Raw genomic sequence first — 21564 nt, 5'->3', positions numbered from 1 at the left:
GCCGCTGCCAGGCCGAGAGGGGCCGGCGCGCTGGAAGGCACCCAGGCAGGCCACATGCGGGCCACAGGCAGCTCCCTGGCACCTGGGAAGAGACTGGAGGCCACCAGGATGGGTCGCCGGCAAAGGCGAGGCCGGCTGCCTCCCGCGGGGCCTTGCACCCCTTCCTGCCGCACACCCCCGGCCACGGGCCACGGCGTGGCAACTTTGCCGCTGCAGGAGGCAGGCGTGGCAAACGCACGAGATTGGACTGTAGCTGGAGCGGCCCGTCCAGATCAGCCGGCCGATGCCTGGGGCAGGCGTGCCCGGGGCCGGCGTGCACATACCGTTCCCCGCTCTCTGGATACTCGGAGGGGGAGGCGAGCTCATCGACTTCGCCGCTGGCAGGAGAGAAGAGGCTGCTGCTGTTGAGGTTCTTCAGCACCAACTTCTTAATGTTCTTCCTGCATGGGACACCAAGGCCACAAACGTGAGTCGGTGGGGTGGACCTGTGGCCCGAGCTGTGCAGCGGATGGGGGTGGGCCAGGTGCCTTCTCTTGGGGGGCGTGGCCCACACCTGGGCCATGCCTCAGCCCAAGCAGGGGGGACCCACACCCCTTCTTTTTAAAGCTGGCTTTTGGCAAAAGACCACCTCCTCTGGTGGCCAGTGGAAGCATCAAAGCCAATCCTCTATTTCCTGTTGTCTTATTTTATACTTGTTTCAAAATATGTAAAGACAGCAAAAGTACTAGAGGCTTGGACTGGTTCTCCCTAGGATATTGGGAGTGGTAGTTCTGTGAGAAGGGGGTGAGGAATCACAAACAGGCTTCTCAGGGGTTCACCAAGCTGCAGTTCCCAGGATATTTGGGGTGGGGGGAGGAGAGAAATCTGTAGGCGAGGGAGGGAGGGAGCCGTGGGAGCACCACCCGCCCTGCTCCTTAGAATGCAGCATTGAACAAACCCATCTGTGCTTTGGAAATTAACCACCACTGCCGTCTACGGCCCCGCTCCACACCTGCACGCAGCGGGACTGCCTGCTCTCAGAGACATGTGCGTGGAGAAGGCCCCCTCAAAGCCGGAGAGGACACTTCCGGAGAGGCCACGGAGCCGCTGAGCTGGCTCTTCCTTCTGAAGAGCAAGCGGGCACTACAAATGCCCCTGAGCGCGGCGGCAAGCACGAGCGGCATTCGGCAAGAGCTGGCTGCTCTACATTAAAGCCAGCTCAAGGCTGCTGTGACACACGCCAGGTCCGCACGCCCCCCAGTACGTCCCACACAAAATCGTAAAGACCAAGCACTAACTTGGGCATGAAGGCCCCGTTCGACAGGGCCGGCTCGTCGTCATCCAGGCCGTCGAAGAGGTGGGACTTGGAGGAGCCCGTCGTCTGCAGGGCTTTCGGCCGCACCCGGGTGGCGGGGCGAGGGGTCAGCTTGTAGTGGGTGGGCGTAGTCAGGGCCTTCTGGGCGGCTGGGTTGGTTGGCTTCAGTCTCTGCAAGAGGAGGAAAGCTGCTGCTGACCCAGGCGGCGCGCCACAGCCCGTCCTTCGGCGCCCCTCGGACCCGAAGCGGCTTGCAAGTGGCTCTGGCGGCAGTCACCACGGCATAGGCCCCCGCGACCCCTGCCAGGGGGCAGGGGCAGCCTTCCCCCGGGCGTCTCAGCCCCTGGGATTTGGAGAGGCTTCCGGTGCAGTTTCCACAATCGGGAGCCCCTGGCAGACCCCTCCCGCCCTCTTGGCATCTGTCCAATCCCCCTTTCAAGCCATCTAAGCCAGTGGCCACCACCGCTCCCTTCGGCACCAAACTCTTGTTAGTTATGCCTCGTGCCTCTTCTGAATGCCTTGCGAGATGCTTCGCTCCGTGACCCGAGCAAGCAGGTCTCTCTGCAGCCTGCCTTTCATTTCTAGGGGACTAGAAACACGGTCCTGTGGCCAAAGCTAACAGGTTACAAAACAGCATGAATCAAAGCTCTGCTCCTTGAGAAGCGGGAGATGAGCGGAATTCAAACTGAGACATGCCTTCCTTCCCTCCCTTTCAGAAAGACTCAGACTCCACCCTTGCGGGAGCTCTTCCTAATTAACATCGGGCACTTCATAATTGGCCCACGCACTTTGCCTTTGACTCCTTATAGAGACAAAGACCCCCCCCACCCCGTTCTGAAATGTCCCTTTCCAAGGCGGGCTGGTTCGCGTGCTCCAAGAATCTTTGCCCCGCATAGAACCTTGAAGGGGCAGCCTCGTCTGCTCCCCTCGGCCGCTGCCTCTGGCAGATCCACCTGAGCAGGCTGGCGTGGGCAAGAGCTGGGCCCATCTCTTCGGAAGAAGAGGAAAGCGGCCTCTGCCCCCTTCTGGCTTCACATCAGCCTTGGTCTTGCCAATCTTTCCGCCCCATTCCCCGCTGACCATTTTGATCCCTGTCCCCCCAGCACACACTCACTCACCTCCTCCTTCTTCTTTGGGTCAGACATGGGGTTTCTGAAGAGAGGCGAATCCCCGAAGGGGGCGTACGTCAAGCTGTTGAGGTGCTGCTGCAGGATGGCCTGCTGAGCCGCGGAAGCATTTGGGTCTGTCAAAGCTGGACGTGGAGGGGAGAGGTCAGCCCGGGGCAGCACAAGAAAGGCGAGCAGAAGGCAGCTTGGGGCGCTCCGGATATTCTGGTCTGCAGCTCCCCCGCTAACAGCTGCGCTGACCAGCACGGACGGGCAAGAGCAACCCAAAGCAAGTTCCTTCGGGGATGCGCCACGCTCAGCCCGTCACGGTTCTAGGCCTCCGACCTGATGCGGTCGCCGAGGCACGTGCTCTCTCCCAGTCAGCAGCTGAGCTGCCACCACCAGCAGAGCTGGTCTGGAACATGAGCTTTTCTCTCGACTACGAAGAGGAAATAGTTTCACCCCAAATCCACCAAAGACCTTCTGATTCTTTTAGGCAGTTCTTATGGGATCCACCTACGTGCTGCGGCATTGACTTGCATATATCCCCACTCAGGTCGCTCTCCCGGGGCACTGCTGTTCCCGGTGGGTCTGAATTCTCGCCTGCACACCTGAGCCGAATGGCAGAAGCTGCCTCGGGAGATCGGTCTGACTCCTCTTAGCCAAGTCTCGGCAGAAAGGGGGAGCCAGCCCTTTGGCTACGCCCCACGCCCTGGCCCCCCAGAGCAGCTGCAGGCACTCTAGCCTGGCACTGCTACGGAATCCAGAGAGAAACAAGCCCACTGCAATGGACGGATGTAGCAGGATACGGCAGGGCCAATCGCGCTGCTCCCTGCCCTTCAGTGTGTCAGAGGAAACCAAGGCACCACAAGGCAACCCTCACGCACAACTTCCGGGTCGCCCTCTTGCCCGCTGGAGGTCCTGCCTTCCCAGCAAGAGACTGCAGGGGCTGCGCTGTCTGTGCTGCCAGCAGAAGCCTGGCCAGGCTGGGGGCAGGACCAAAGCCTGTGCTGTGCCCCCTTTCCCTTTTGCCAGGCGCGCAGAGTGACTCCGACTGGGCGCGCTCTCGTGCGGCATCTTGCCCAGCGACAGGATCACACCCCTTTGAGTGCAGACAATCTACGGGCAGACTACGCACTTACCCACAGCTGGCTGTGGCGCTCCAAAGCCCAGGGAGGCTGCTGAGGTATTAAATCCGGAGGCTCCAAATGCTCCCGTCCCCAGTGTGCTTCCCAATTTAGGCTGGGTATTCCCAAACAGGGAGGTCTGTCCCGCACTAAGGACTACAGGAGAAGGGGAGAGAAACGAAAGAGTTAGTGGAAAGCCATTGTGCACAAGCAGCAGCAGCAAGCCAAGCGCTCGGAGAAGGACGCTGTCGTTCTCCGTGTTCCTGGGAAAAGGTCTCCCATCTGCTGCTTCCTCATTTGCCAAGTAGTGCTTTGCAAGAGAAGTAACACCGATTTATTTATTTATTTAAAACATTTTTATCCCGTCTATACCTGAACTGGATTTCTAGATGGCTTACAGAATGACAGAAACCGTAACAGTGCTCGAATAAAACATAGTCTCCAAAATATAAAAACACACAGTAAAGAGCCAATGAACTGTCAAAATACTGGGTGAATAAAAATGGTTTTGGCCTGGTGCTGGAATGAGTACAGGACTGGGCCAGGTGCACCTCTTTGAGAAGAAGGGTCAGGAGCTGAGGCACCACAAACAAGCCCCTTCCCCAGTAGCCACTCTCCCAGCCTCTTTCCAAGGAGGCTCCCAGAGAAGGAACTCAGCAGAAGATCCCAAAGTTTGGACAGCTGCATGCGGAAGGAGGCATTCCTTCAGATATCCAGGCCCGACGATCATTTACCGCTTTATATGTCAACGTTAACACCGTAAATTGGGCCTGGACTTCAACTGGTAACCCGTGGAGATGATCTAGGACTGTTATCCCAGGACATGCTGAGACAGCCCCATGGCTGTCAAGGAGACCATGCAGTTCTGAGCCGCCCCGGACAGAACAGTCTCGGAGAGGAAGTTAAAATCCCCCAGAACCACCGTTCCGGAGGCTTTCAACCTCATCTGAGACGACCTCCGTCAGCTCCGGCAGGGAGTCAGTTGGGCAGCAGGGTGGGTGGTACACCCACGGAAGCCCCAGTATGCTTTGATCACCCTGCACAAGGTGCAAACACTGCAGACCTGTCTGCAAGTGGGCAGGAAACCTAGAGAGAGAATGGTTTCTTCTCAAAGATTTCATTCTGAGAGCACATTCTGACAGGCACATGAAACACGTCTGTCTCTCAGCCACGGAGGCAAATATTAGCTGTGGCTGCACGCCACCGCTGTCCTCACACAAAGAAAGGCGAGGCTGGGCAGGCGGCAGGAGGACACTTTTCTGAGAACAATACGCTGACCACTTTCCTACAAGCGCAGAGTTTGCTGGAGTATTAGTACCATAACGGATGTTAGAGAATTGGGAATCCGTGACAAGGGACACAAAATTGGAAGAGGGATAAAAAAGCTTGATCTAACAATTTAGCAGCAATTTAACATCCTTCTGCCTTGCAGAACAAAGGGAGGGTTTTGAATTTTTTTAGTTTCAGTAAGTTTGGGAAAGGAAAAGAAAGCGCAAGGCAACAGACTTTTGGAGCTAAGAATAAGGTGAAATGGTTGGAGGACTGGGAGGCAATGCAGGTGGGCGCATGACCGAGTGGGGAAAACAACAAAGCATGTAAAGGAGAAAGGCCTCTGGTGGATCTGTTTGCTGCAGGCTGGTGGCTCTGCCTGGTAAACCACCACCATGGCAGAATTCTGGCTCGGGGCCCAACAGAGGCCACATTCCTGGTGGGGGCGACTCCCTGCCTCTTACCTGTTCCAAATCCTGTTCCCAAGCCAGTTCCCAGAGTGCCAGCGGCAGGCTTGTTTCCAAACAGGCTGTTCCCCGTGTTGTTCGCACCAAACCCTGCAAACGAAGGAGGATCAGTGGGCTCCTTGGCACCCAGCCCCCCCTTCTTCGCAGACCCTGCGAACAAGCCCTTCGTGGCCATTAGCCCTTGAACTCCCGCAACGCCTTCTCCGAGGCCACAGCCGCGATTTCCCAGAACGACAGGGCTGGCTGTCCCTGCAGGGGAGGACCGGGCTCCTTCCCGTGTGCCTCAACATGCAGCCGGCCTCTAAGGCAGCATGGACTGTTGCTCAGCAAGGGCCATGTCACCATGACAGCCCCCCTTAGGGAGACCTGGGAATCTGCAACCAAGGAGAAACAAGGAAAGCCCTTTAGGCAGAAAGGAAACTGAGAAATAGGGTGAGGCAGAGGGGGCCTCCGGGGCCATCTAGCCTGGCCCTGGGCTCCAGCCGGCCCTGCTCATGACAGGCCCATCATGTGCCTGTCCCGCCCATCCTGGAAGAGGGCACCCAGCCGCCGGCGCTTTCTTGCTGTACTGCAGACCTGCTTTACGCAGCCCAAGTCATTGGCCTCCTCCTCCTCCTGGCAGTTCTTAACTCACTGGGGGCTTTACTCAAGTTGATGCAAAACTATGCAAGTTTCTCAGCACGAATTGCAAAGCTAGTGCTAAGTAAAAGCTGCCCAAAGTGCCTGGTGCCGGAACACAACGAGAAAGGAGCTCTGAGCGAGCTGCTAACAGGAAGAGCCTCTTACACTGAACTGGAGCAATCTTTCATGGGGGGATGCAAAAAGCTTTGCATGTGCATTCCTCCCCCCCTGCACCGAGCCTGGTCAGGCAGGGGGGCAACGCGGAGAAGTAGAACTGACCCCGGGGGCCACCTCAAGCAGTGTCCTCTGAGGCAGGGGCCCCAGGGAGCAGTCTAGCAAGGCGCTTGCATGCGGCCTCCAGGAAAGCTGTACGCCTCCTCGCAGAGGTCAACTGATTAGGTGAGCGAGTCGCCTTCCCGCGAGGAACTTAACCCTCTTGCACAACAGGCTGAGGCCTCCTGTGGCGAGAATGCCCTGGCTGCTCCTCCCAGGCATGCAAGCAGGCAGACACGGCTCGGCACGCCTTCCAGCCTTTGGCACAACTGACCCCAGAGCTTCCCATGTGATTCAGCCAATGCTCGGGGTGGCCGAGGCATCCGTTCTGCTTGTGCTTTAATGCAAACGTAACAGAATTCACACTTCCGAAACCGAAATACAAACACTAGCACAGCCTTGTTGCTGGTATTACAGAATGTGTGACACAATCCACAAAAAGTGCACCAAAACACAGGTATTTTCTAAAACGTGCACAAAAATCCATATATTTGCAAAAATGCACACAACATTTGAGAGGAGACGTGTACACTTGTGGAAGTGTATACAAAAAGGCCTGCATTTTGAAAAATGTAAAAGCAGACTAAAAGGACAGACTGCGTTTCCCCTGGACGTGCCCATCCGTGGGTTTGGGAGGAAAGTGGTTCTGTGACCCTAAAAGATAAGACCGTGCCAGTGCCTGTTTACACTCCTGTAAAATATGATAAAAAAGGGAGCCCCGCCCCCCAGCTCCACGTTGCCTACTTGTGCACAAAGACCTTTTTCCGCAGCATGAAGCCTTTTCCGCCGCCTCACACCCCAGAGCGCTTGACTGGGCCCTGCACACGCCAGGACCGAGCCCCACTTCTGTGGGCAACAGTGACTTTGGGGAAATGGGATCTGCGTGAAATTGAGCCTGACAGGTTCACCGCTCCGTTCAGTGGAAGGGGCAGCAGGTGGAAATAAACGGACAGGTGGGCCAGACAGAGGCACCTGATGAACATATTACCAAAAAGTCCACTCGTCGTCGTGCCAAACGTGGGTGCACTGGTGGTCGTGGTTCCAAATCCAGCTGGTTTGTTGCTAAATAGGGACTGAAATGAAAGCCTGTAAGCTTCACGGAGTCAGTCATGCGCTCACACACACCACAAATGCCTCCTGGCCCATTTCCTCAGCTGCCAAGGAGCATCTGGAAATATTGCCTCCCCTCCCACCAAAATGAAGCACCTCACCCGTCGACCCCCCAAACCTGAATGATGGCTGCCTGGGCCGCAGCTGCCCCGACTTCAGGACTGCCGCTCCCTGCTCGACACTGACGCGGCAGAGGGACTGGGGAGGCAGGGAGGATTCCTGGGACGAGCGTCCGCCTCCCCACACCTGGGGCCACAGGGGGGTGGCGGCCCCCTCAAGAGCTGTCCAACAGCGGCAGCTGCCATCCAGAACCCCGCCAGGGAAGGGCACAGCCAGAAAGACTCTTGCCGTCTCCTCTGCCCAGGGCACCTTCCCCGCGACACCAAAACCAACGGTGGAAAGACAGTTTTGACACTCGCCGGCATCATCCCATGACGCCGACTGGTGGAAGGTCTAGGACAGGTAAGGGGGAGGATTTCTTCCCACAGTACACAGTGAAGCTGTGGCGCTTACTGCCATGGGAAGCGGGGATGGCAGCCAGCCCACATGGCTTCGAAGGGAACTGGACAGATCCACAAAGAGGCGGCTCTCAGTGGCTCCTGGCCTGTGGGCTGTGCGCTTCCTCCTTGACCAGAGGTGGCCTGCCGCACATGCCCGCTGCCTAGGAGCTCGGGCGGGGGGCCCTGCACCCATCCTGCCGGAGGGACCCCGTGGAGAGCGGGCCTGCCGCCGTGGGAATGGAGTGCTGGGCTGGGTGGACCTCGGCTCTGGCCCAGCAGGGCTGGTCGTGCATTCTCAGGGCGGCCTCGCTCGCTGAGCAGCTTGGCACTTCATGGCGGCCCCCCCGACAGACCAAGGCCACAGGCCACTGGGACCGCGTGCCTCCCCAGCCTTCCCCCGCAGGCCTCTGGGGAGCCACTGGTGACACATGCCTCCAGGGCCACTGCGATGGAGAGTCGGCCATGGCTCCCCGAGGCTGTCAGAGCCCCTTCTGTGCAAACTGGGCTCACACCCAAGGCACGGCAGAGGGAGTGGGAGCGCTCACTAGGCATGCTTGCCTCTCCCTCCAGTGGAGACTTCTGGGGTGAAGGAGAGGCATCCAACCCACTCTGAGGTGCAACGAGGGGGCCGCTGGCTGGGTGGCTTTGCTGAAAGGGGCGGATTCCCTCATTCCTGCCTGTGTGTGGAGGGAAGCAACCGGGGGAGGGGGGCTGCGCAGGCACCCCACCGCAGCGGGAGAGGAACCCCCTTGGCTGGGCAAGCTGTGGAGACCCACAGCTGCTCATGGGCCAGCTGCTCAGGAAAAGGGGCCACCGCTCTCCTGCCCTTGCAATTTCCCCAGGAGGGGCTGCAGGTCCAAGGTCGGCCACCGCCGCCAGCGAGTGCAGCAGGGGGAGTTGCTGGAACGGGCCGTCCTTTCTCAACAGGCTCTCAGCCGTGGCGAGCCGCAGTGGCAAATCACCAGGACTGGGTCCTGCCGGCTCGGCAGCCAGGCCCTGGGGACAACCCAGGGTCCCCTGTAGCGCAGCAGGCCAGGCGTGGCTCCAGGACCGCACGCTGCCCCTCCCAACTGACGCTCATTAACGCGGCGTCTCGCTCCCTCTGAGACCGGGAAATGCTTCCTCAGCAAGACCATCCGCTTTGCTCGAACTGTGGCTTAGGATCCTGATCAGAAACTGACACTGGAACCGTCCACCAGTTTACACACGCACAGGGAGTGAATGCACCAACGTGCGGGAACTGCCCCTCAGGGAGCAGGTGTGGGGAGACGGAGCAGGCCGCTCCAGCACGTGCCCCAGGCCTGCCATGTGCCATTTTACATGGAGACCCATGACGGACCCGCCGGTCACTGAGCAACCAGCAGCACCAGGCGCTCGCTGCCGTTTTCAATAAGCAGAACCTCCCAGAGTTGTTCAAAGCCAGCTTTCTCGGGTATTTCTAATTATAACTGTAACGACTAGAAAAACTCCAACAGAGCTATTTCTTTTCATACTCTTAAAAAGAATCTGAACTACTTCCAACTGACATACCGAGCTACCAACACCAAAACCTGTATTGGTTTGTCCAAAGAGACTTGTCCCGGTTCCAAATCCGGTCGCGGTGTTTGTATTAGCCGCTGTTCCAAAAAGGGTTCCAGGCTGAGAGGGCTGCGTGGCTCCAAATAAACCCTGCAAGTGTGAGGGGCTGTTTGAGAAGGAGGTGCTACCTGCAACGCGGCCCCTAAATAGCCTTTCGCAGCAGTTTTGGATGCTGGAGGCAACTGCTGCACAATGCGTTTCTTTCCATACAACTGGACAAGCTCTGCTAGCGACAGTCAGAGAGGCCAAATCTACCGGAGTTTGGTTCAGCAGAAACGTCTATTTATTCGCCAGACAAAAAGCCCATTTTCCCGTCGGTCATTATGCTGTGGAAAAAATACTGAAGGGCTCGAGTCAGGGCAGGTCTGGCACTTTCCGAATGCATGCTTAGGGCTGGAGGCAGAAAGGCACCATGGGAATGAAGAACCAGCTGGCCCCTGCTGGGGCCCAAAGCCCCCACAACGCTCACAGCTTTGTCTCTGCAGATGAAGGCATTTTCCCACCACCTACAAGGACTGCTACTCCCTGCAGCTCAATCCCTTGCTTCCCGCATGGCTCTGCCAACTGCGCCCCATGTTCAGTGTAAGGCTTCTGTTGTCATTACCGGACATGAATATTAAAGGCACGATACTTTATATGAGTTGATTGTGGATTAGTTAAACATTGGGCGAAAAAATAATTTTAATTCATTAATTTAGGTGGCTAATTCCACAGCTAAGGTGGCAGCTCAGCACGAGGCAGAGACAGACACCGGCACACGCTGGATGGCTTGACAGAGGAGCATGAGGTATGGATTGCAAAATGCTGCTCTGAGGACCCCTGGAGGGCTGTGCACTCCTTCCCACCGCCAGGGAAGTGCCAGCCTGCCAGTACGGCTCCCCAGCAAGCCGCTGCAGGCCGAAGAGGAGGCGCCAGCTCTGCTGCCAGGCCAGCGGGCAGCCGGCAGGAATGCCCTGCTAGAGGCGCCTGCCCACGCCGCTGGCCTGCGCTCGGGGCGGCTGTGCCGACCGAGCCCCCCCGGGAGAGGGCAGAGGCGGGAAGCGCGCACCCTGCAGGCAGAGGGCCAGCACCCCGGGTGGCGGACCGTGGCCAGGGAAGACCCTCTGCCGTGAGGCGCCAGAGCTGGGGCTCATCTGTGCTGGGCTGCATGGACTTTGCAGCACCGGAGCTGCTTTGGGGCTTAGCCATCACTTTAACGCACCCTGGACAAACATTCGCTAGGCCCAGATGCAGCCGGAAGCTGCGCCCGCCCATCGTCCACCTGAACAAGCATTCGCCGTGCAAGCTCTGAGCAAAAGCTGCAGCGTCGAGGCACTGAGGCACCAGGAGACCTGGAGCAGCCTGGGCACAGCTCAGCTCTGGACCGGGCTACGGCAAGGGCCACTGGTTCAGGTGGCTTCAAATGGCATCAGGCCAGACTGTGGAGTGGGGAGGCCATCCATAGTAGCTCGCCGTGAAGGCCGGCAGCAGGTTGCCAGAGAGCATGGGCAGGAGGGGCACCCCTGCCCCGCTGCCTTGCTTGTGGATGCGCCAGGGGCAACCGGCTGGCCGCTGCATGGGCAGACCAGAGCCAGGCCCCGCCGTTCTTACACTCCGGTCCCCCGGCCGCTCTGCCCCGCTGAGCTCACCATTGTGCTTGTGCTGGGCTGCCCAAGTGTGTTCCCAAAGGAATAGCTCGCGTTCTGTGCCGTGGTGGCCTGGCCGAAGGGCTTGTTGAAGAGGCCGGTCGTCTGCTGCGTCTGGCCGAAGAGGCTGCCCGCGCCCGTCCCAAAGCCGGATGCGCCTGCAGTGGAGGGAGGGGGGGGGGGGGGGGGGTTCTGTGCTGCTGCTGACACGCCTGGCTTCCTCAGGACTGCCTGTCAGCCTCCCCAGGGACCTCTTGGGGTCCCGACTGGCAGCAAACATTCTAGTTGCCTTCTATCATTGTGGCTTTAAGTAACTCTGAAGGTTTCTGGAGCAATCCGACACTCTGGACTCCACCTCCCAACTACCCCCATTTTAAGGACGCTTCCTATGTTCAGACTAAGTGATGCTGTCTTGGGCGTCTGGGGCAGTTCACGAAGGTCACTGTTTCCCCCCGCACGGCCTCCTGGACAGCATCCCTTTGGGTTTTGCCTGCGGCCACCTCTCCTGTGGTCCGTACCTCCACCTGCCCTCACTCAGAGTATCACCAACGCTTACTTCTTTGTTGTGACCGGGGGGGGGGGGGGGACCCTTTCTGCTTTGGATGCCTCCCTGATGTCGTTCCTCATCTCAAGGCCACTCCGCTCATTCTGGGCGGGGAAGATGGGCGCAGGCTCAGCACTCACTCCGTGGTGGGAGTGGGGCCTTGTGATGGCCCCCACAGCGATTCCGTGGAGGAGCCAACTCGCTCTGAAGTTCCCCGTTTGTTTGATGCACACAGTGATAGCAATCTTGGGACACCTTCTCCTGGCCTTCTGCAGAGCAGGGGTGGGGAGCCTCCGGCCAGTCGGGCCCGTGAGAGGGCAAATGAGCAACTCCATCTCTCCAGGTCGGAAGTGTCCGACACAAATGCCGCTGCGCACTCAGCGACAGCCCCGAGGATGAAACACGGCCCGGGGCCGGGCCCGCTTTGCGCGCTGCTGCGCTGCGTCAGGACCAGGCGGCTGCCCCAAGGCTCGCCGAGGAGTCCCGCCCACCGGAACCGTGCGCTGCTGCACATGGCGGCCGAGAGGAGAACGGGGCGGAACGGGAGCCACTCCGGCCGGCAGGGCCCGGCCCTTCCGGAAATGGCAGGTGGCCTCAAGCAAAAAGGAGGACGCTCGACCCCGGCATGCAGAGCCTCACCATTTCATCCCGAGCGACCGCAACCGGCCAGAGGCCTCCCACGGGCCACGTGTCTCCTTGCTCCAAGCGCTGCTTGGCCCACACGGCTCTTCCCCGTTTTCCTGCCGCTTCCCAGCCACTGGCTGGTTAGCACCCCGTAAGCACGCGGTGCTTGCATCCCACTGGCTTGATCAGGGAGCGCACTCTGTCTGGATAGGCTGCTCCAAGCGGGAAGCAGCAGCGTGTTGCTCCCGGGCAGCATTTTATCAAGCGGACAGCTGGCACCACAAGCCCAAAGAGGGACCCCAGGGAAGCCGGCACCACACTTACTGGTTCCAAAGCCCGTCTTGTTCTGTCCGTAGGAAAAGCCCGCATTAGTGGTGGAGGAACCAAAGAGCCCCGTGGCTGCACTGGAGGTTGCAGTAGAAGACCCGAACAGGCCTGGAGTGGCCCCGGCTCCGACTGGGTTGGAGGGACCTTTCCTGTTTGCTTGATAGTCTTCCAGACGGAGTTCCTGAACGTGCCACACAGGACGACACGTGAACCCCCACGCAGCTCCACCCCCACCCCCAGTGCCACACCTGCTCTGCACTAATGGAGAGGCGGCACGTGAGCCAGGAAAGGTGCGGACGGGGGCGCCGCTCCCAGAAAGCGGGAGCAGCGCGGCTTCATCACCCGCGGCAAGACAGGCACCCAGGGGGCCACAGGTGCCCCCCCCGCCCTTCCCCAGCGACTGTGATGGGCCCAGCCCAGCACACGGTCTGCAGAGGCCGCCCCGCCCCGCCCCCGACGTGTGAGCGGGGGCCCGTGCAGAGGGGCCCGGCAGGCCCTGCTCAGCAGCTGCGGGCTCGCGGCACCCCGAGGGAAGAGCAGGCCACTGTCTACCCGGGCACAGCAAGCATCAGCCTGCACTGACCTCCAGCTCCCCGCGGGGGAGGCCTGCAGCAGGAAAGGGCGGGGAATGGCCGTGGCCCCACTTAGGCACCTGCCCCAGGCACGGCGGGGAGCCACGGCTCCGCAGGAGAAGCAGAGAGGCAGGCTGGGGTGCTGGGGAAAGGAGCGAGAAGGGGCAGCGTTCTGCGTCCGCCACGGTGCTCCACCGGCCCAGCCTTGATTAGTGGAGCCTGCCAGGAATGCCCATTTGACGCTCCGGGCAAAAACCACTCTGGGCAACTTTCAGGAAGGGCGCGGAAGGTGCCCCACAGCTGAGCCTCTTCGGAAAAGCCCCGCCTTGCCTCCAAGGGGGCAGCGAGGAGAGCAGCTCCAGTGCCAGAGCCACGGAGCGGGTGGCATGTAGGGACCCCCCCCCCCCAAAGACTAACCTCCAGGGATTTGCTCTCGTACTCTTTCATGGCAGTGATGCACTGATGCTTGGTGCTGATGTTTGTGCTGACTCCAGACTTCACCATCGTGTCAGTGCCAGTCGGAGGCTGTGAGAAAGAAAGGTTGCTGTCTTCTGGGCTCCCGGGGGCCCAGGTCCCACTTCCTGGGCCCCATCAGCAGACCATCAGCACACAGGGGAGCAGCGGCGCGCCTGTGAGCTTCAAGGGGCTGCTCGGGCGGGCCTCCACCTGGAAACAGGGACTCCCGCTCAGCTCGGAAGTGCTCTGGGTGGCCAGGATATTTTAAGGGCAGCCACCGCTTTTGTGGGGGGGAGGACTGGTCACAAAGCAAAATGGCCAGGCTCTGCTTACCATGATACACAGAGAATGGGAACATTTCTCAGAACTAAGCTGCACGTGGCCCGTGCCTCTTTCTGACCACATCTGCAAAAACCCCTCCCTGCGAGGAAGGAAGCCCTGCTGCCTTGGCCTGAGTCTGCTGCTGCTCCTGATGCTGCAGGTGTGAGACATCCCCACCCTCACACCTGCTCCTTATGGGAAGGACCGCCTCTCATTCCTGCCCTCCAGTCTGTGTGTCTCCGCCTCCCTCTCCATCGGCTGCTACAGAACTCCCCTTAAAGGGGCCTGCACCACAGCGGTTCCTTCAAAGACATGGGGCTGTGCTGCTGCCTGGCACGGAGAGGATGGGCGCTGCCTCGGGCCAGATCGGGCCCTGGGCCCACCTCGTTCAGTTCGGCCTACACTAAGTGGCAGCGGCTCTTCAGGCCTTCAGAGAGTTCCCTGCGCTGCCCGAAGATGCCAAGGACTGCTTCCGCACCCAAGGCAGGGGCTCTGCTGCCGAGCTACAGCTCCTTCTCAAGCGATCGCACGCTACTGCTGTGCTGTTCTCAACCAAGTCTTCCCTTTCCCGACCTGTCAACCTGCACGCACAGGTGCATCAGTGCAAGTGTAACAGAAAGCGATGCAAAACACCTCCACCATTCTCTCCTTTGTGTATGACATGACTAGTCGCCACAGCAAAATTGTTCTGGGCCAGTTCAGAGGCTTCCCTCCCTCCCTCCCTCCACTCTTTGAACCGGGCGCAGTGCTGAGACCAACAGAGGCCGTGCCAGATTTAACTGCGGCACGGCAGCCACATGCCACCGCCCTGCGCTCAGGAGCAAACGAGCCCCAGTGGGAATCACCACCAGCAAGCCGGGCTGCCACATCGAGCAGGGCCCCGTAGCCAGGCCCCTCTGCACGACCCCTGCAGGGGCCGGGCCAGGCACCCGTCACTGGAATCAGCGCTGCAAGCCAGTGCCATGAGAGGGAAGGCTCAGCGACAGCTAGAATTCATATGAACCGGGAAATGGCCTGCACTTACATTAAATTTAATGGTCGTGCCAGTTGGAACAGTCGCAAAACTAGTAGATCCAAACAGGGAGCCGGATGTGCCCCCAAAGGGATTGGAGGTCGTATTGGTGGTTCCAAAGAGGCCGCCGCTGCTAGTACTTGTCCCGAAGTCTGAAAAGAAAAATGAATGCGGTGTGCAAATGACGGCTGCTGCGTTTCCCGCACTATGCTCAGTGGATGGGAAACAGCTTCGCAGCGGCAGCGTTCAAAGTTAGCTGAAATACAGTGTGAGGTTTGCAGAAAGGAGCATGGATCCCAATTCCCATTAGCCTGTGTTTCGTTCCTGTGCTGCCGTATTTGGTCCCGTACCCAGTGAGCCAGCTCAGACATCCATTTGAACCAGGACGCTCCTGCCTTGCACCACGGCTGCTGCCAGCGGGCACGAGGCCCAGAGCGCCCAGTGGTTCCCGCAGGCATTTCTCAGATCCTTCACTCACTGTGACTATCAAGTATCATCCGCGCGCACAGAGCTTGCCTGTTCCACACTTAGAACGATCAGGCATGTTAAAGGCTGTGAGATGAAGTGCCAGGAGGTATTATGAAAGCAGGGGGCCTGCAGGCTTCATGAACCCACTCGCTCCTCCTGCGCCGAAGCCAGAGGGGACGTGGCCAGAGGAGGCCTGCTCTGCTCAGCAGGACGGCCCAAGCCAGTCGCCCGTGCAAACAACACCTCAGGCAGCTCTAGAGTCAGGGTGGGTGTGAGAAAATAAAGCTGTGCTCACTGCCAAACCCCACGGGTTTATTTTGTGCAAAGGCATTGTTCTGCGACGAGAAGAGGCCTCCACCGGTGCTTGCTGTCCCGAACAAGCCACTGGACGTTCCAGTTGATGTTCCAAACCCAAATCCGGTGCTAGTGGATGAGGTGGCTGGCTGGCTAAAGGTACTCGATCCAAACAGCCCACCTGCAACCGGAAGCAGCGAATCAAATTAGGGACACAAAAGCACGAGGCAGCGGAAGCTGCCAAGATGCAGGGGGCATCAGTAATGGCTGTACCTGGCTTGGTCTGTGCTGTCCCAAAGAGTCCGCCCGTGTTGTTGTTCGATCCAAACGCAGATGCTCCGAAAGCTCCTCCACTGGTTGTGCCAAAGCCAGCATCTGCAGAGCAGCAAGAGAGCACGGGGCCTGAGCACACGAGAGGGCCGGCCCTGCCGAGCAAGGAGCTGGCTGCATGCTGAGGCAGAGCCCCGGCCAGGCTGCAGGGAGCGCAAGGGGATCACTTCCTGAACGGTGCATGGCCAGGCGAGCATGCTCCCGAGCACTGCAGCGCTTCTGCATGGGCAGGCCAGGCAATTCAGAGCCATTCAGGCAAATCCTGGGTACACAAAATGTCAGCACGCGGGCAAACATATTCCAGAGACTAGGGAAAGCTGCAGCAGTTAAAGCTGAGCCACCACCGAAATGAAAAACAACTAAACCCCAAACTCACAGCTCAGAGGGGCAGCAGGCACAAGTAATCTCAAATTCCACCCCGCTTTCTCCGGTTAGGGGAAAAATGCTTGATTTAGAGTGCAATTCTGCATGTTTAGATAGAAAACAGTCCTGCAAGCATCAGCCCAGCCCAGCCAATAGAGCCAGCTGGGCATGCCACAAATTACAGGACCTTTTCTGCCGAAGCACATACGAGGTCACACCCTTGCTGGATTTCCGTGCTGCCACCCAACTCCACGATTCTCTGGGTGTCGTGGCAATAATAAAATCCCATTGAAGTATATTATAGCAAAAGTTATAAAATCTGCAGTCTAAAGATCTGCAGAGGAGGAGAACCCAATCAGATGGCTGAAAAATGTCACTGTGCATAAGCAGTGTTTTAAAACTATAGCAGGCGGCAGGAAAAGCTTCAGTCTGGAGAGCTGCTGCCAGTCAAAGCAGAGGACTCAGAGCAAGCTTCCTGGTGTCCACCAAACGGCAACTCCCCGGATTCTTGACTACTGGCCACAGACATGAGTGCAAGACCAAATGTTTTGCAGGGAATCTGATAAGGCCATTTCTACGGTCTCATTCAGACTGTTACTTACTCTGTCCAAAAGCTGAAGTTGTCCCAAAACCGCCTGTGTTGCTACCAAAAGGTGTTCCAAACGATTTGTTAAACATTTTGAGGCTGTTTCAGGTTCTCAGAATCTAAGCAAAGAATATAAAAAGAAAAACCCTTTCAATTCATCCAGCTTTGAGAAACCCATGCCTGGCTTTACTCAGGGAAAAGCTCCAAATGCAGGTTTTAGCGCACCCCCCCCGCCCACTAATATAAAAAGCAGTTTCATCACAAGAAGCTGGCAGGTCCTTTGGGACAGAAATTGCCACAGCCGCCCAGTAGGATGGCTCTTGTCAGGAGAGAGGCAGGAAGTGCTGGTTCTCTCAAGTGCTTCTGCTCTCAGGCGCCTCAGTGTCCAGCACATTTGGGCTTGCAAGTGCCACAAAATGCCAGGCCGAGACAGCGCAGTGTCCTCAGCAAGCAAGGACTGCTGAACAGGGGCCACACCTACAAACTCGCAATCTGCGTTAGGATTAAAAACTCTCCCCTGCGCATCTAAATTCCATGGCTTCTAGGTAATTCAAGTAGGAGGCCAGCAAGGGGTCCTATTCCTGCTGTTCCCAAGGCAACCGGACCTTTGCATGTGAATCAGTCCATCTGCCACTCCCTCAGCTGTCCTTGCCATTGTGAAACAGAAACATGACACATAGGAGGACAGGTAGAATTTGCTAAGAAGCTGCAGAAATGCAGCAACAGCTCTTCTAACAATTAGGCAAGATCCATATTAAGACGACAATTCCTCTCTGCTCCAGGGGAAATGGAAACCAGGCACACCCAAGGTCACTGACCTGAGGGGAAACCATGGTGGGATTTTACTGAGCCGGAAGGATCAGTGAGAAATTAGTAATGAAGTTGCTCTAGAAGACCAGCTAAAAGCGGGGAATACTGGACTGAAAACTGGTCTCCAGAGACTCTCTGCAGAGACTCACAGATGCTCACCTATGCAGACATGAGCACGTTAGTCACGCAACGGCACTGGCAACCAGCCTTAAGCAGGTTTCTTGCTTCAAAACCAGTTACTAAATTCTACTAGATACCCTTTCAGTTCAGCCCAGGGGATATACACAGTTAAAATGTAAGTACCTATACTTATATAGAAGTATATAAGATTAGAATCAGAGGAAACACAAATGAAAATTGGCTGAAGATGCATTAATAATTTAACATACGCAGATATGCTCCTTATATGTTCTGCATACAGACTGAACAGCCAAGGAGGCAAAATACACGATTGCCCGATGCTTCTACCCATAAGAAAGGATGTCGTTTCTTCATATTCTGTCCTAACAGTTGCTTCTGGTTCATGGTAGAGGTTACAAACCAGGGCAATCAAGTCCAGAGGTTCACTCATTTCTTTCAGGATCATCCAAGTTTCTCATGATACTGCCAACTCTTAGAAAACTCTCAACTAGGACATGATGGATGTGCTACCTTCCTAGTTCTTCTTAGTATTTGATGCCAAGAAGTGGTGCAGTCATCAGAGGGTGTCCTCTCTGATGGGGCAAACCTGTGCCTGAAGTCACTTTCACTTTCAATTCCAGGGGGGTGGCTTTCACGGTGGGTGTTCATGTGCAAGCACAAAACAAACTGGCACCTGGGTACTGTCACTCTCACATGATACAGCCTAACAGGTTTTATTTGTATAGGTGTATTCTTCTGCCCTGCATAGGTTGTTAAGGAAACAATTGCCTGATGCCTAGAAGGCACCTGAGAGGCACAGGGTATGCCAGATTCTGTGACCCAAGGTCAGAGACAGTGCTCCTCCCCCACTCCCTTACAGCTGGCATGGAAAAACCAGCTGAGAACCATGCCATATACGGTCCGAGGTCAGGAAGTCAACTTCAGAAAGGGGAAAAGGCAGGGAGGAGATAGGAAATGATAAAAGCTGTCCCAAAGTCTCCCCCACCTCCTTCCCTCTCCCTCTAAAACAACAGTGATGCACCACTTAAGAAGCCCATCTACCAAAAGTTTCAAAGCAGGAGGTGGGAGGTGAATGTCACCCCCACTGGCCCTTCTTCCCTGTTTAGGCTGCGCATTAGTATATGAGATCAGGGCTCATGAGTATCCAAGAACAACCTGTGGCGTTCTAAGCTATACTGGTGACTTGTTTCAAGCTTTCCTTTTGCCCCTTTTTGTGCTGGCCCAAGTCTGCAGCTTGGGAGCATGGCCATGGACAAGATGATCAAGCAGGCAAGTTCTGCTGGAAGGTCCTCCTGTGCCCTGGAAGTGAATCAGCAGAGTGGGCAAACAGGAGTTTTGTGTGGATATTTAGGGAAGGCAGAGAGGAAATTCACCTTGCTGCCTGACACTGTGGCCTAAGCCTGCATCAAGTGCAAGCCAGCAGCTTTTTTGGAGGAGATGGGGAAGGGGCTCTAAGGACAGAGTTGAATGCTTCCATTTAGTAAGGCGGTAAAAAGTAATTAGACAAGAAGCGGGAGGCTCTCCTGAAGAGGCACCTGAAGGAGGAAGTTTCCTAGCAAGTGGGAGAACAGTGAAAGAACCCAGTATAAAGAACCAATGCATCGGAAATATTCTGGGCTAACACCACACTCTTGGCATGGGATGTGGCCCTGGGCTACCTGCAGCTGAGTCATTTGTTGGTACTCCACAAAATATTAAGGAGAATTTCAGCCCAGGTGGATGAGAGGAATGTATTGATAAACAGCAGAAACAAGAGTGGCTGACGAATGCCCGGGGAGAGGGATGGAGGCCCGTGTCGGCCCAGCTGGCGTACCGTCTGCTCGAACCATGTGTCTGAGCTATGACATTACGGAGAGATTATGGGACCCACTAAGGCAAGCAACCACCACCCTCTCCTGCCGTGAAAAGACACGGCATCACTGCAGAAAATGCCAAACAGAACTCTAAAGTTCACGAGGCTCTGAGTGAAGGACATGGGGGCATAAGTGACATTTTCATTACTGCTCCCTGTTGGAAGATGAGGAAGTTGATAAGAAAAAGAGAATACTGAGAGTGAGCACCTGTTAACATTGATTTTGGGGACCAGGATCTGCAATTCTAAAATATAGTACTATGATGAATCTTAGTGCTGTATATGAAGAGCTCTTTGCGGAGAGTGGGATGTCCTTCCTGAGACTTTGAAGAAAGTGTTTGGCAGAAACGTTAGAGCTTGATCAAGAGCACTTTAAACTAAATGGGTGGTGGTGGTTAGAAGCCCAGATTGGTTATGAAGCCAAATATTAAACACAAGAAAACAGGGGACAAAAAAAAATAAAACAATGAAAGTGGGGCCCAGTAATTTGCAAGTCAATCAGCAAGGAAAACAGGATGATATAACATCTGTGTTCAGATGCTTATACACAAATATCCGGAATATAAATAGCCAATGACTTTGGAATTCTGCTGAGAGAGGGTAGCTATAAACTCATCACTATCACTGAGAACCAATGGGATTGAAATCATAACTGAAATATAACAAGGAAAAAGTACATTTGCTCCAAAAACCATACCCATCCTAAAAGGAAGGAAAATAATGTTAATGTTATATATAAACACATACACCTGCATGGAAACCCATGAATATGAGACAGCAAGCTGTATTGGAGAAAGACAAAACAATGATTCTGTTGCTCTCAAAAAGGGGGTTATTTATACAAGTTCTGTCCCAGCTTGTTTTCTGGCAAACTGTAAAAGCATACTTCTTCAGTTCAGCCTTGATTAATACTTAATATTGCAATTTCCTACTGGCAATGTCTCATTCTATTTCTGTTTGAGATTTTGTTAGTATTGAAAACTGTATAGCAAGGGACTGAAAAGTAGCCTCACAAGGCTTTTAAAAAAGGCAGGAAATTCACATTGAGGGCTTCTGTGCACTTGAGCCTTCTAGGAGCTCAAGCACAGTTTTCTGAATCCTTAGAAAAACAAGGCCAGCATTGACAATGACAACTGATCATTGTACTTAAAAATATTCTGTAAAATTGGAAAAAGAACCAGGAACTGTGTGCTACCTCCAGGTCAGGGAACGTCACAACATCTGGGATTGTTGAGGTTATGCAGGGTGGGAGGAACAGGCAAAAGGAGATGTGATAGAGGACCAGAAGAGATTTTGATCCCTTTTATAAAACTGTCTACAAGAAATGAGCAGCGCTGTCAAAGACAGGGCATTCTGGCAGGCGTTCGTTCATGGCGTTGCCACAAGCTAGGGACAACCCAATAGCACATAGCCACCCACAATACTAGCGCCCAACGAGCCCATCCTATGAAGAGGAGCTTCACACAGCACTCGTGGGCCTCGCTTCCACGCATCGGCCGGCTCTGAAAGAGACGGAGTCGTGCGGCTGAAGGGGATCCGTGGCTCCCCGGGCAGGCTGCCTGTACAGCTCAGCTGCTGGGAACTTCAGCGGCTGACGGACCCCGCGGGGATGGAATAAGGGACGGGACGGAGGCTTGGCCTGATCCAGCCGGGTGCTTCGCGGGATCTGGCAAGCTGCTCGCCTCCCCGCGAAGCTGAGCGGCGGGAGTCACAGCCGCTGAAGGGAGGCCTCGGCCCGGCGGAGTTTCCACGAGGTGCGAGCCCCGGGCGGGGCATCCGGGCAAGAGGGGGCGGCCCGCCCCGGGCGCCTGCGGAAACGCGGCTCCCGCCACACGCGGGGCGACGAGGCCCGCCGCCGCCGCGCACAGCGTGCGGCAGCGCGTCACCCGCGCGG

General features: G+C 56.4%; 1 protein-coding gene across 3 annotated transcripts in view; it reads right to left on the bottom strand.

Moving 5' to 3' along the window:
• Window positions 1–16982, bottom strand: part of NUP98 (nucleoporin 98 and 96 precursor) — a 34479-nt gene extending 17497 nt beyond the window's left edge. For 2 of the 3 annotated variants that reach the window (XM_044418557.1, XM_044418558.1), the window contains exons 1-14: window positions 16884–16982; window positions 15862–15963; window positions 15590–15769; window positions 14839–14978; window positions 13455–13562; window positions 12463–12646; window positions 10974–11128; window positions 9298–9435; window positions 7146–7230; window positions 5261–5353; window positions 3543–3683; window positions 2413–2546; window positions 1278–1465; window positions 324–440 (exon numbers count right to left, since the gene is read on the bottom strand). In XM_044418557.1, coding sequence (XP_044274492.1) covers window positions 324–440; window positions 1278–1465; window positions 2413–2546; window positions 3543–3683; window positions 5261–5353; window positions 7146–7230; window positions 9298–9435; window positions 10974–11128; window positions 12463–12646; window positions 13455–13562; window positions 14839–14978; window positions 15590–15769; window positions 15862–15963; window positions 16884–16959 — 1841 coding nt within the window. In that variant the 5' untranslated portion in view covers window positions 16960–16982. The remainder of the gene's footprint in view (window positions 1–323; window positions 441–1277; window positions 1466–2412; window positions 2547–3542; window positions 3684–5260; window positions 5354–7145; window positions 7231–9297; window positions 9436–10973; window positions 11129–12462; window positions 12647–13454; window positions 13563–14838; window positions 14979–15589; window positions 15770–15861; window positions 15964–16883) is intronic. The other variant, XM_044418559.1, reaches the window with a different exon arrangement.
• Window positions 16983–21564: the final 4582 nt, after the last annotated feature.

Source organism: Varanus komodoensis, unplaced genomic scaffold (genome assembly GCF_004798865.1).
Source record: "Varanus komodoensis strain SLA01 unplaced genomic scaffold, ASM479886v1 scaffold91, whole genome shotgun sequence".
NCBI classification, from domain to species: domain Eukaryota; kingdom Metazoa; phylum Chordata; class Lepidosauria; order Squamata; family Varanidae; genus Varanus; species Varanus komodoensis.
Note: the sequence above shows the minus strand (reverse complement) of the source record. Positions and strands in the feature narration are given on the sequence as shown.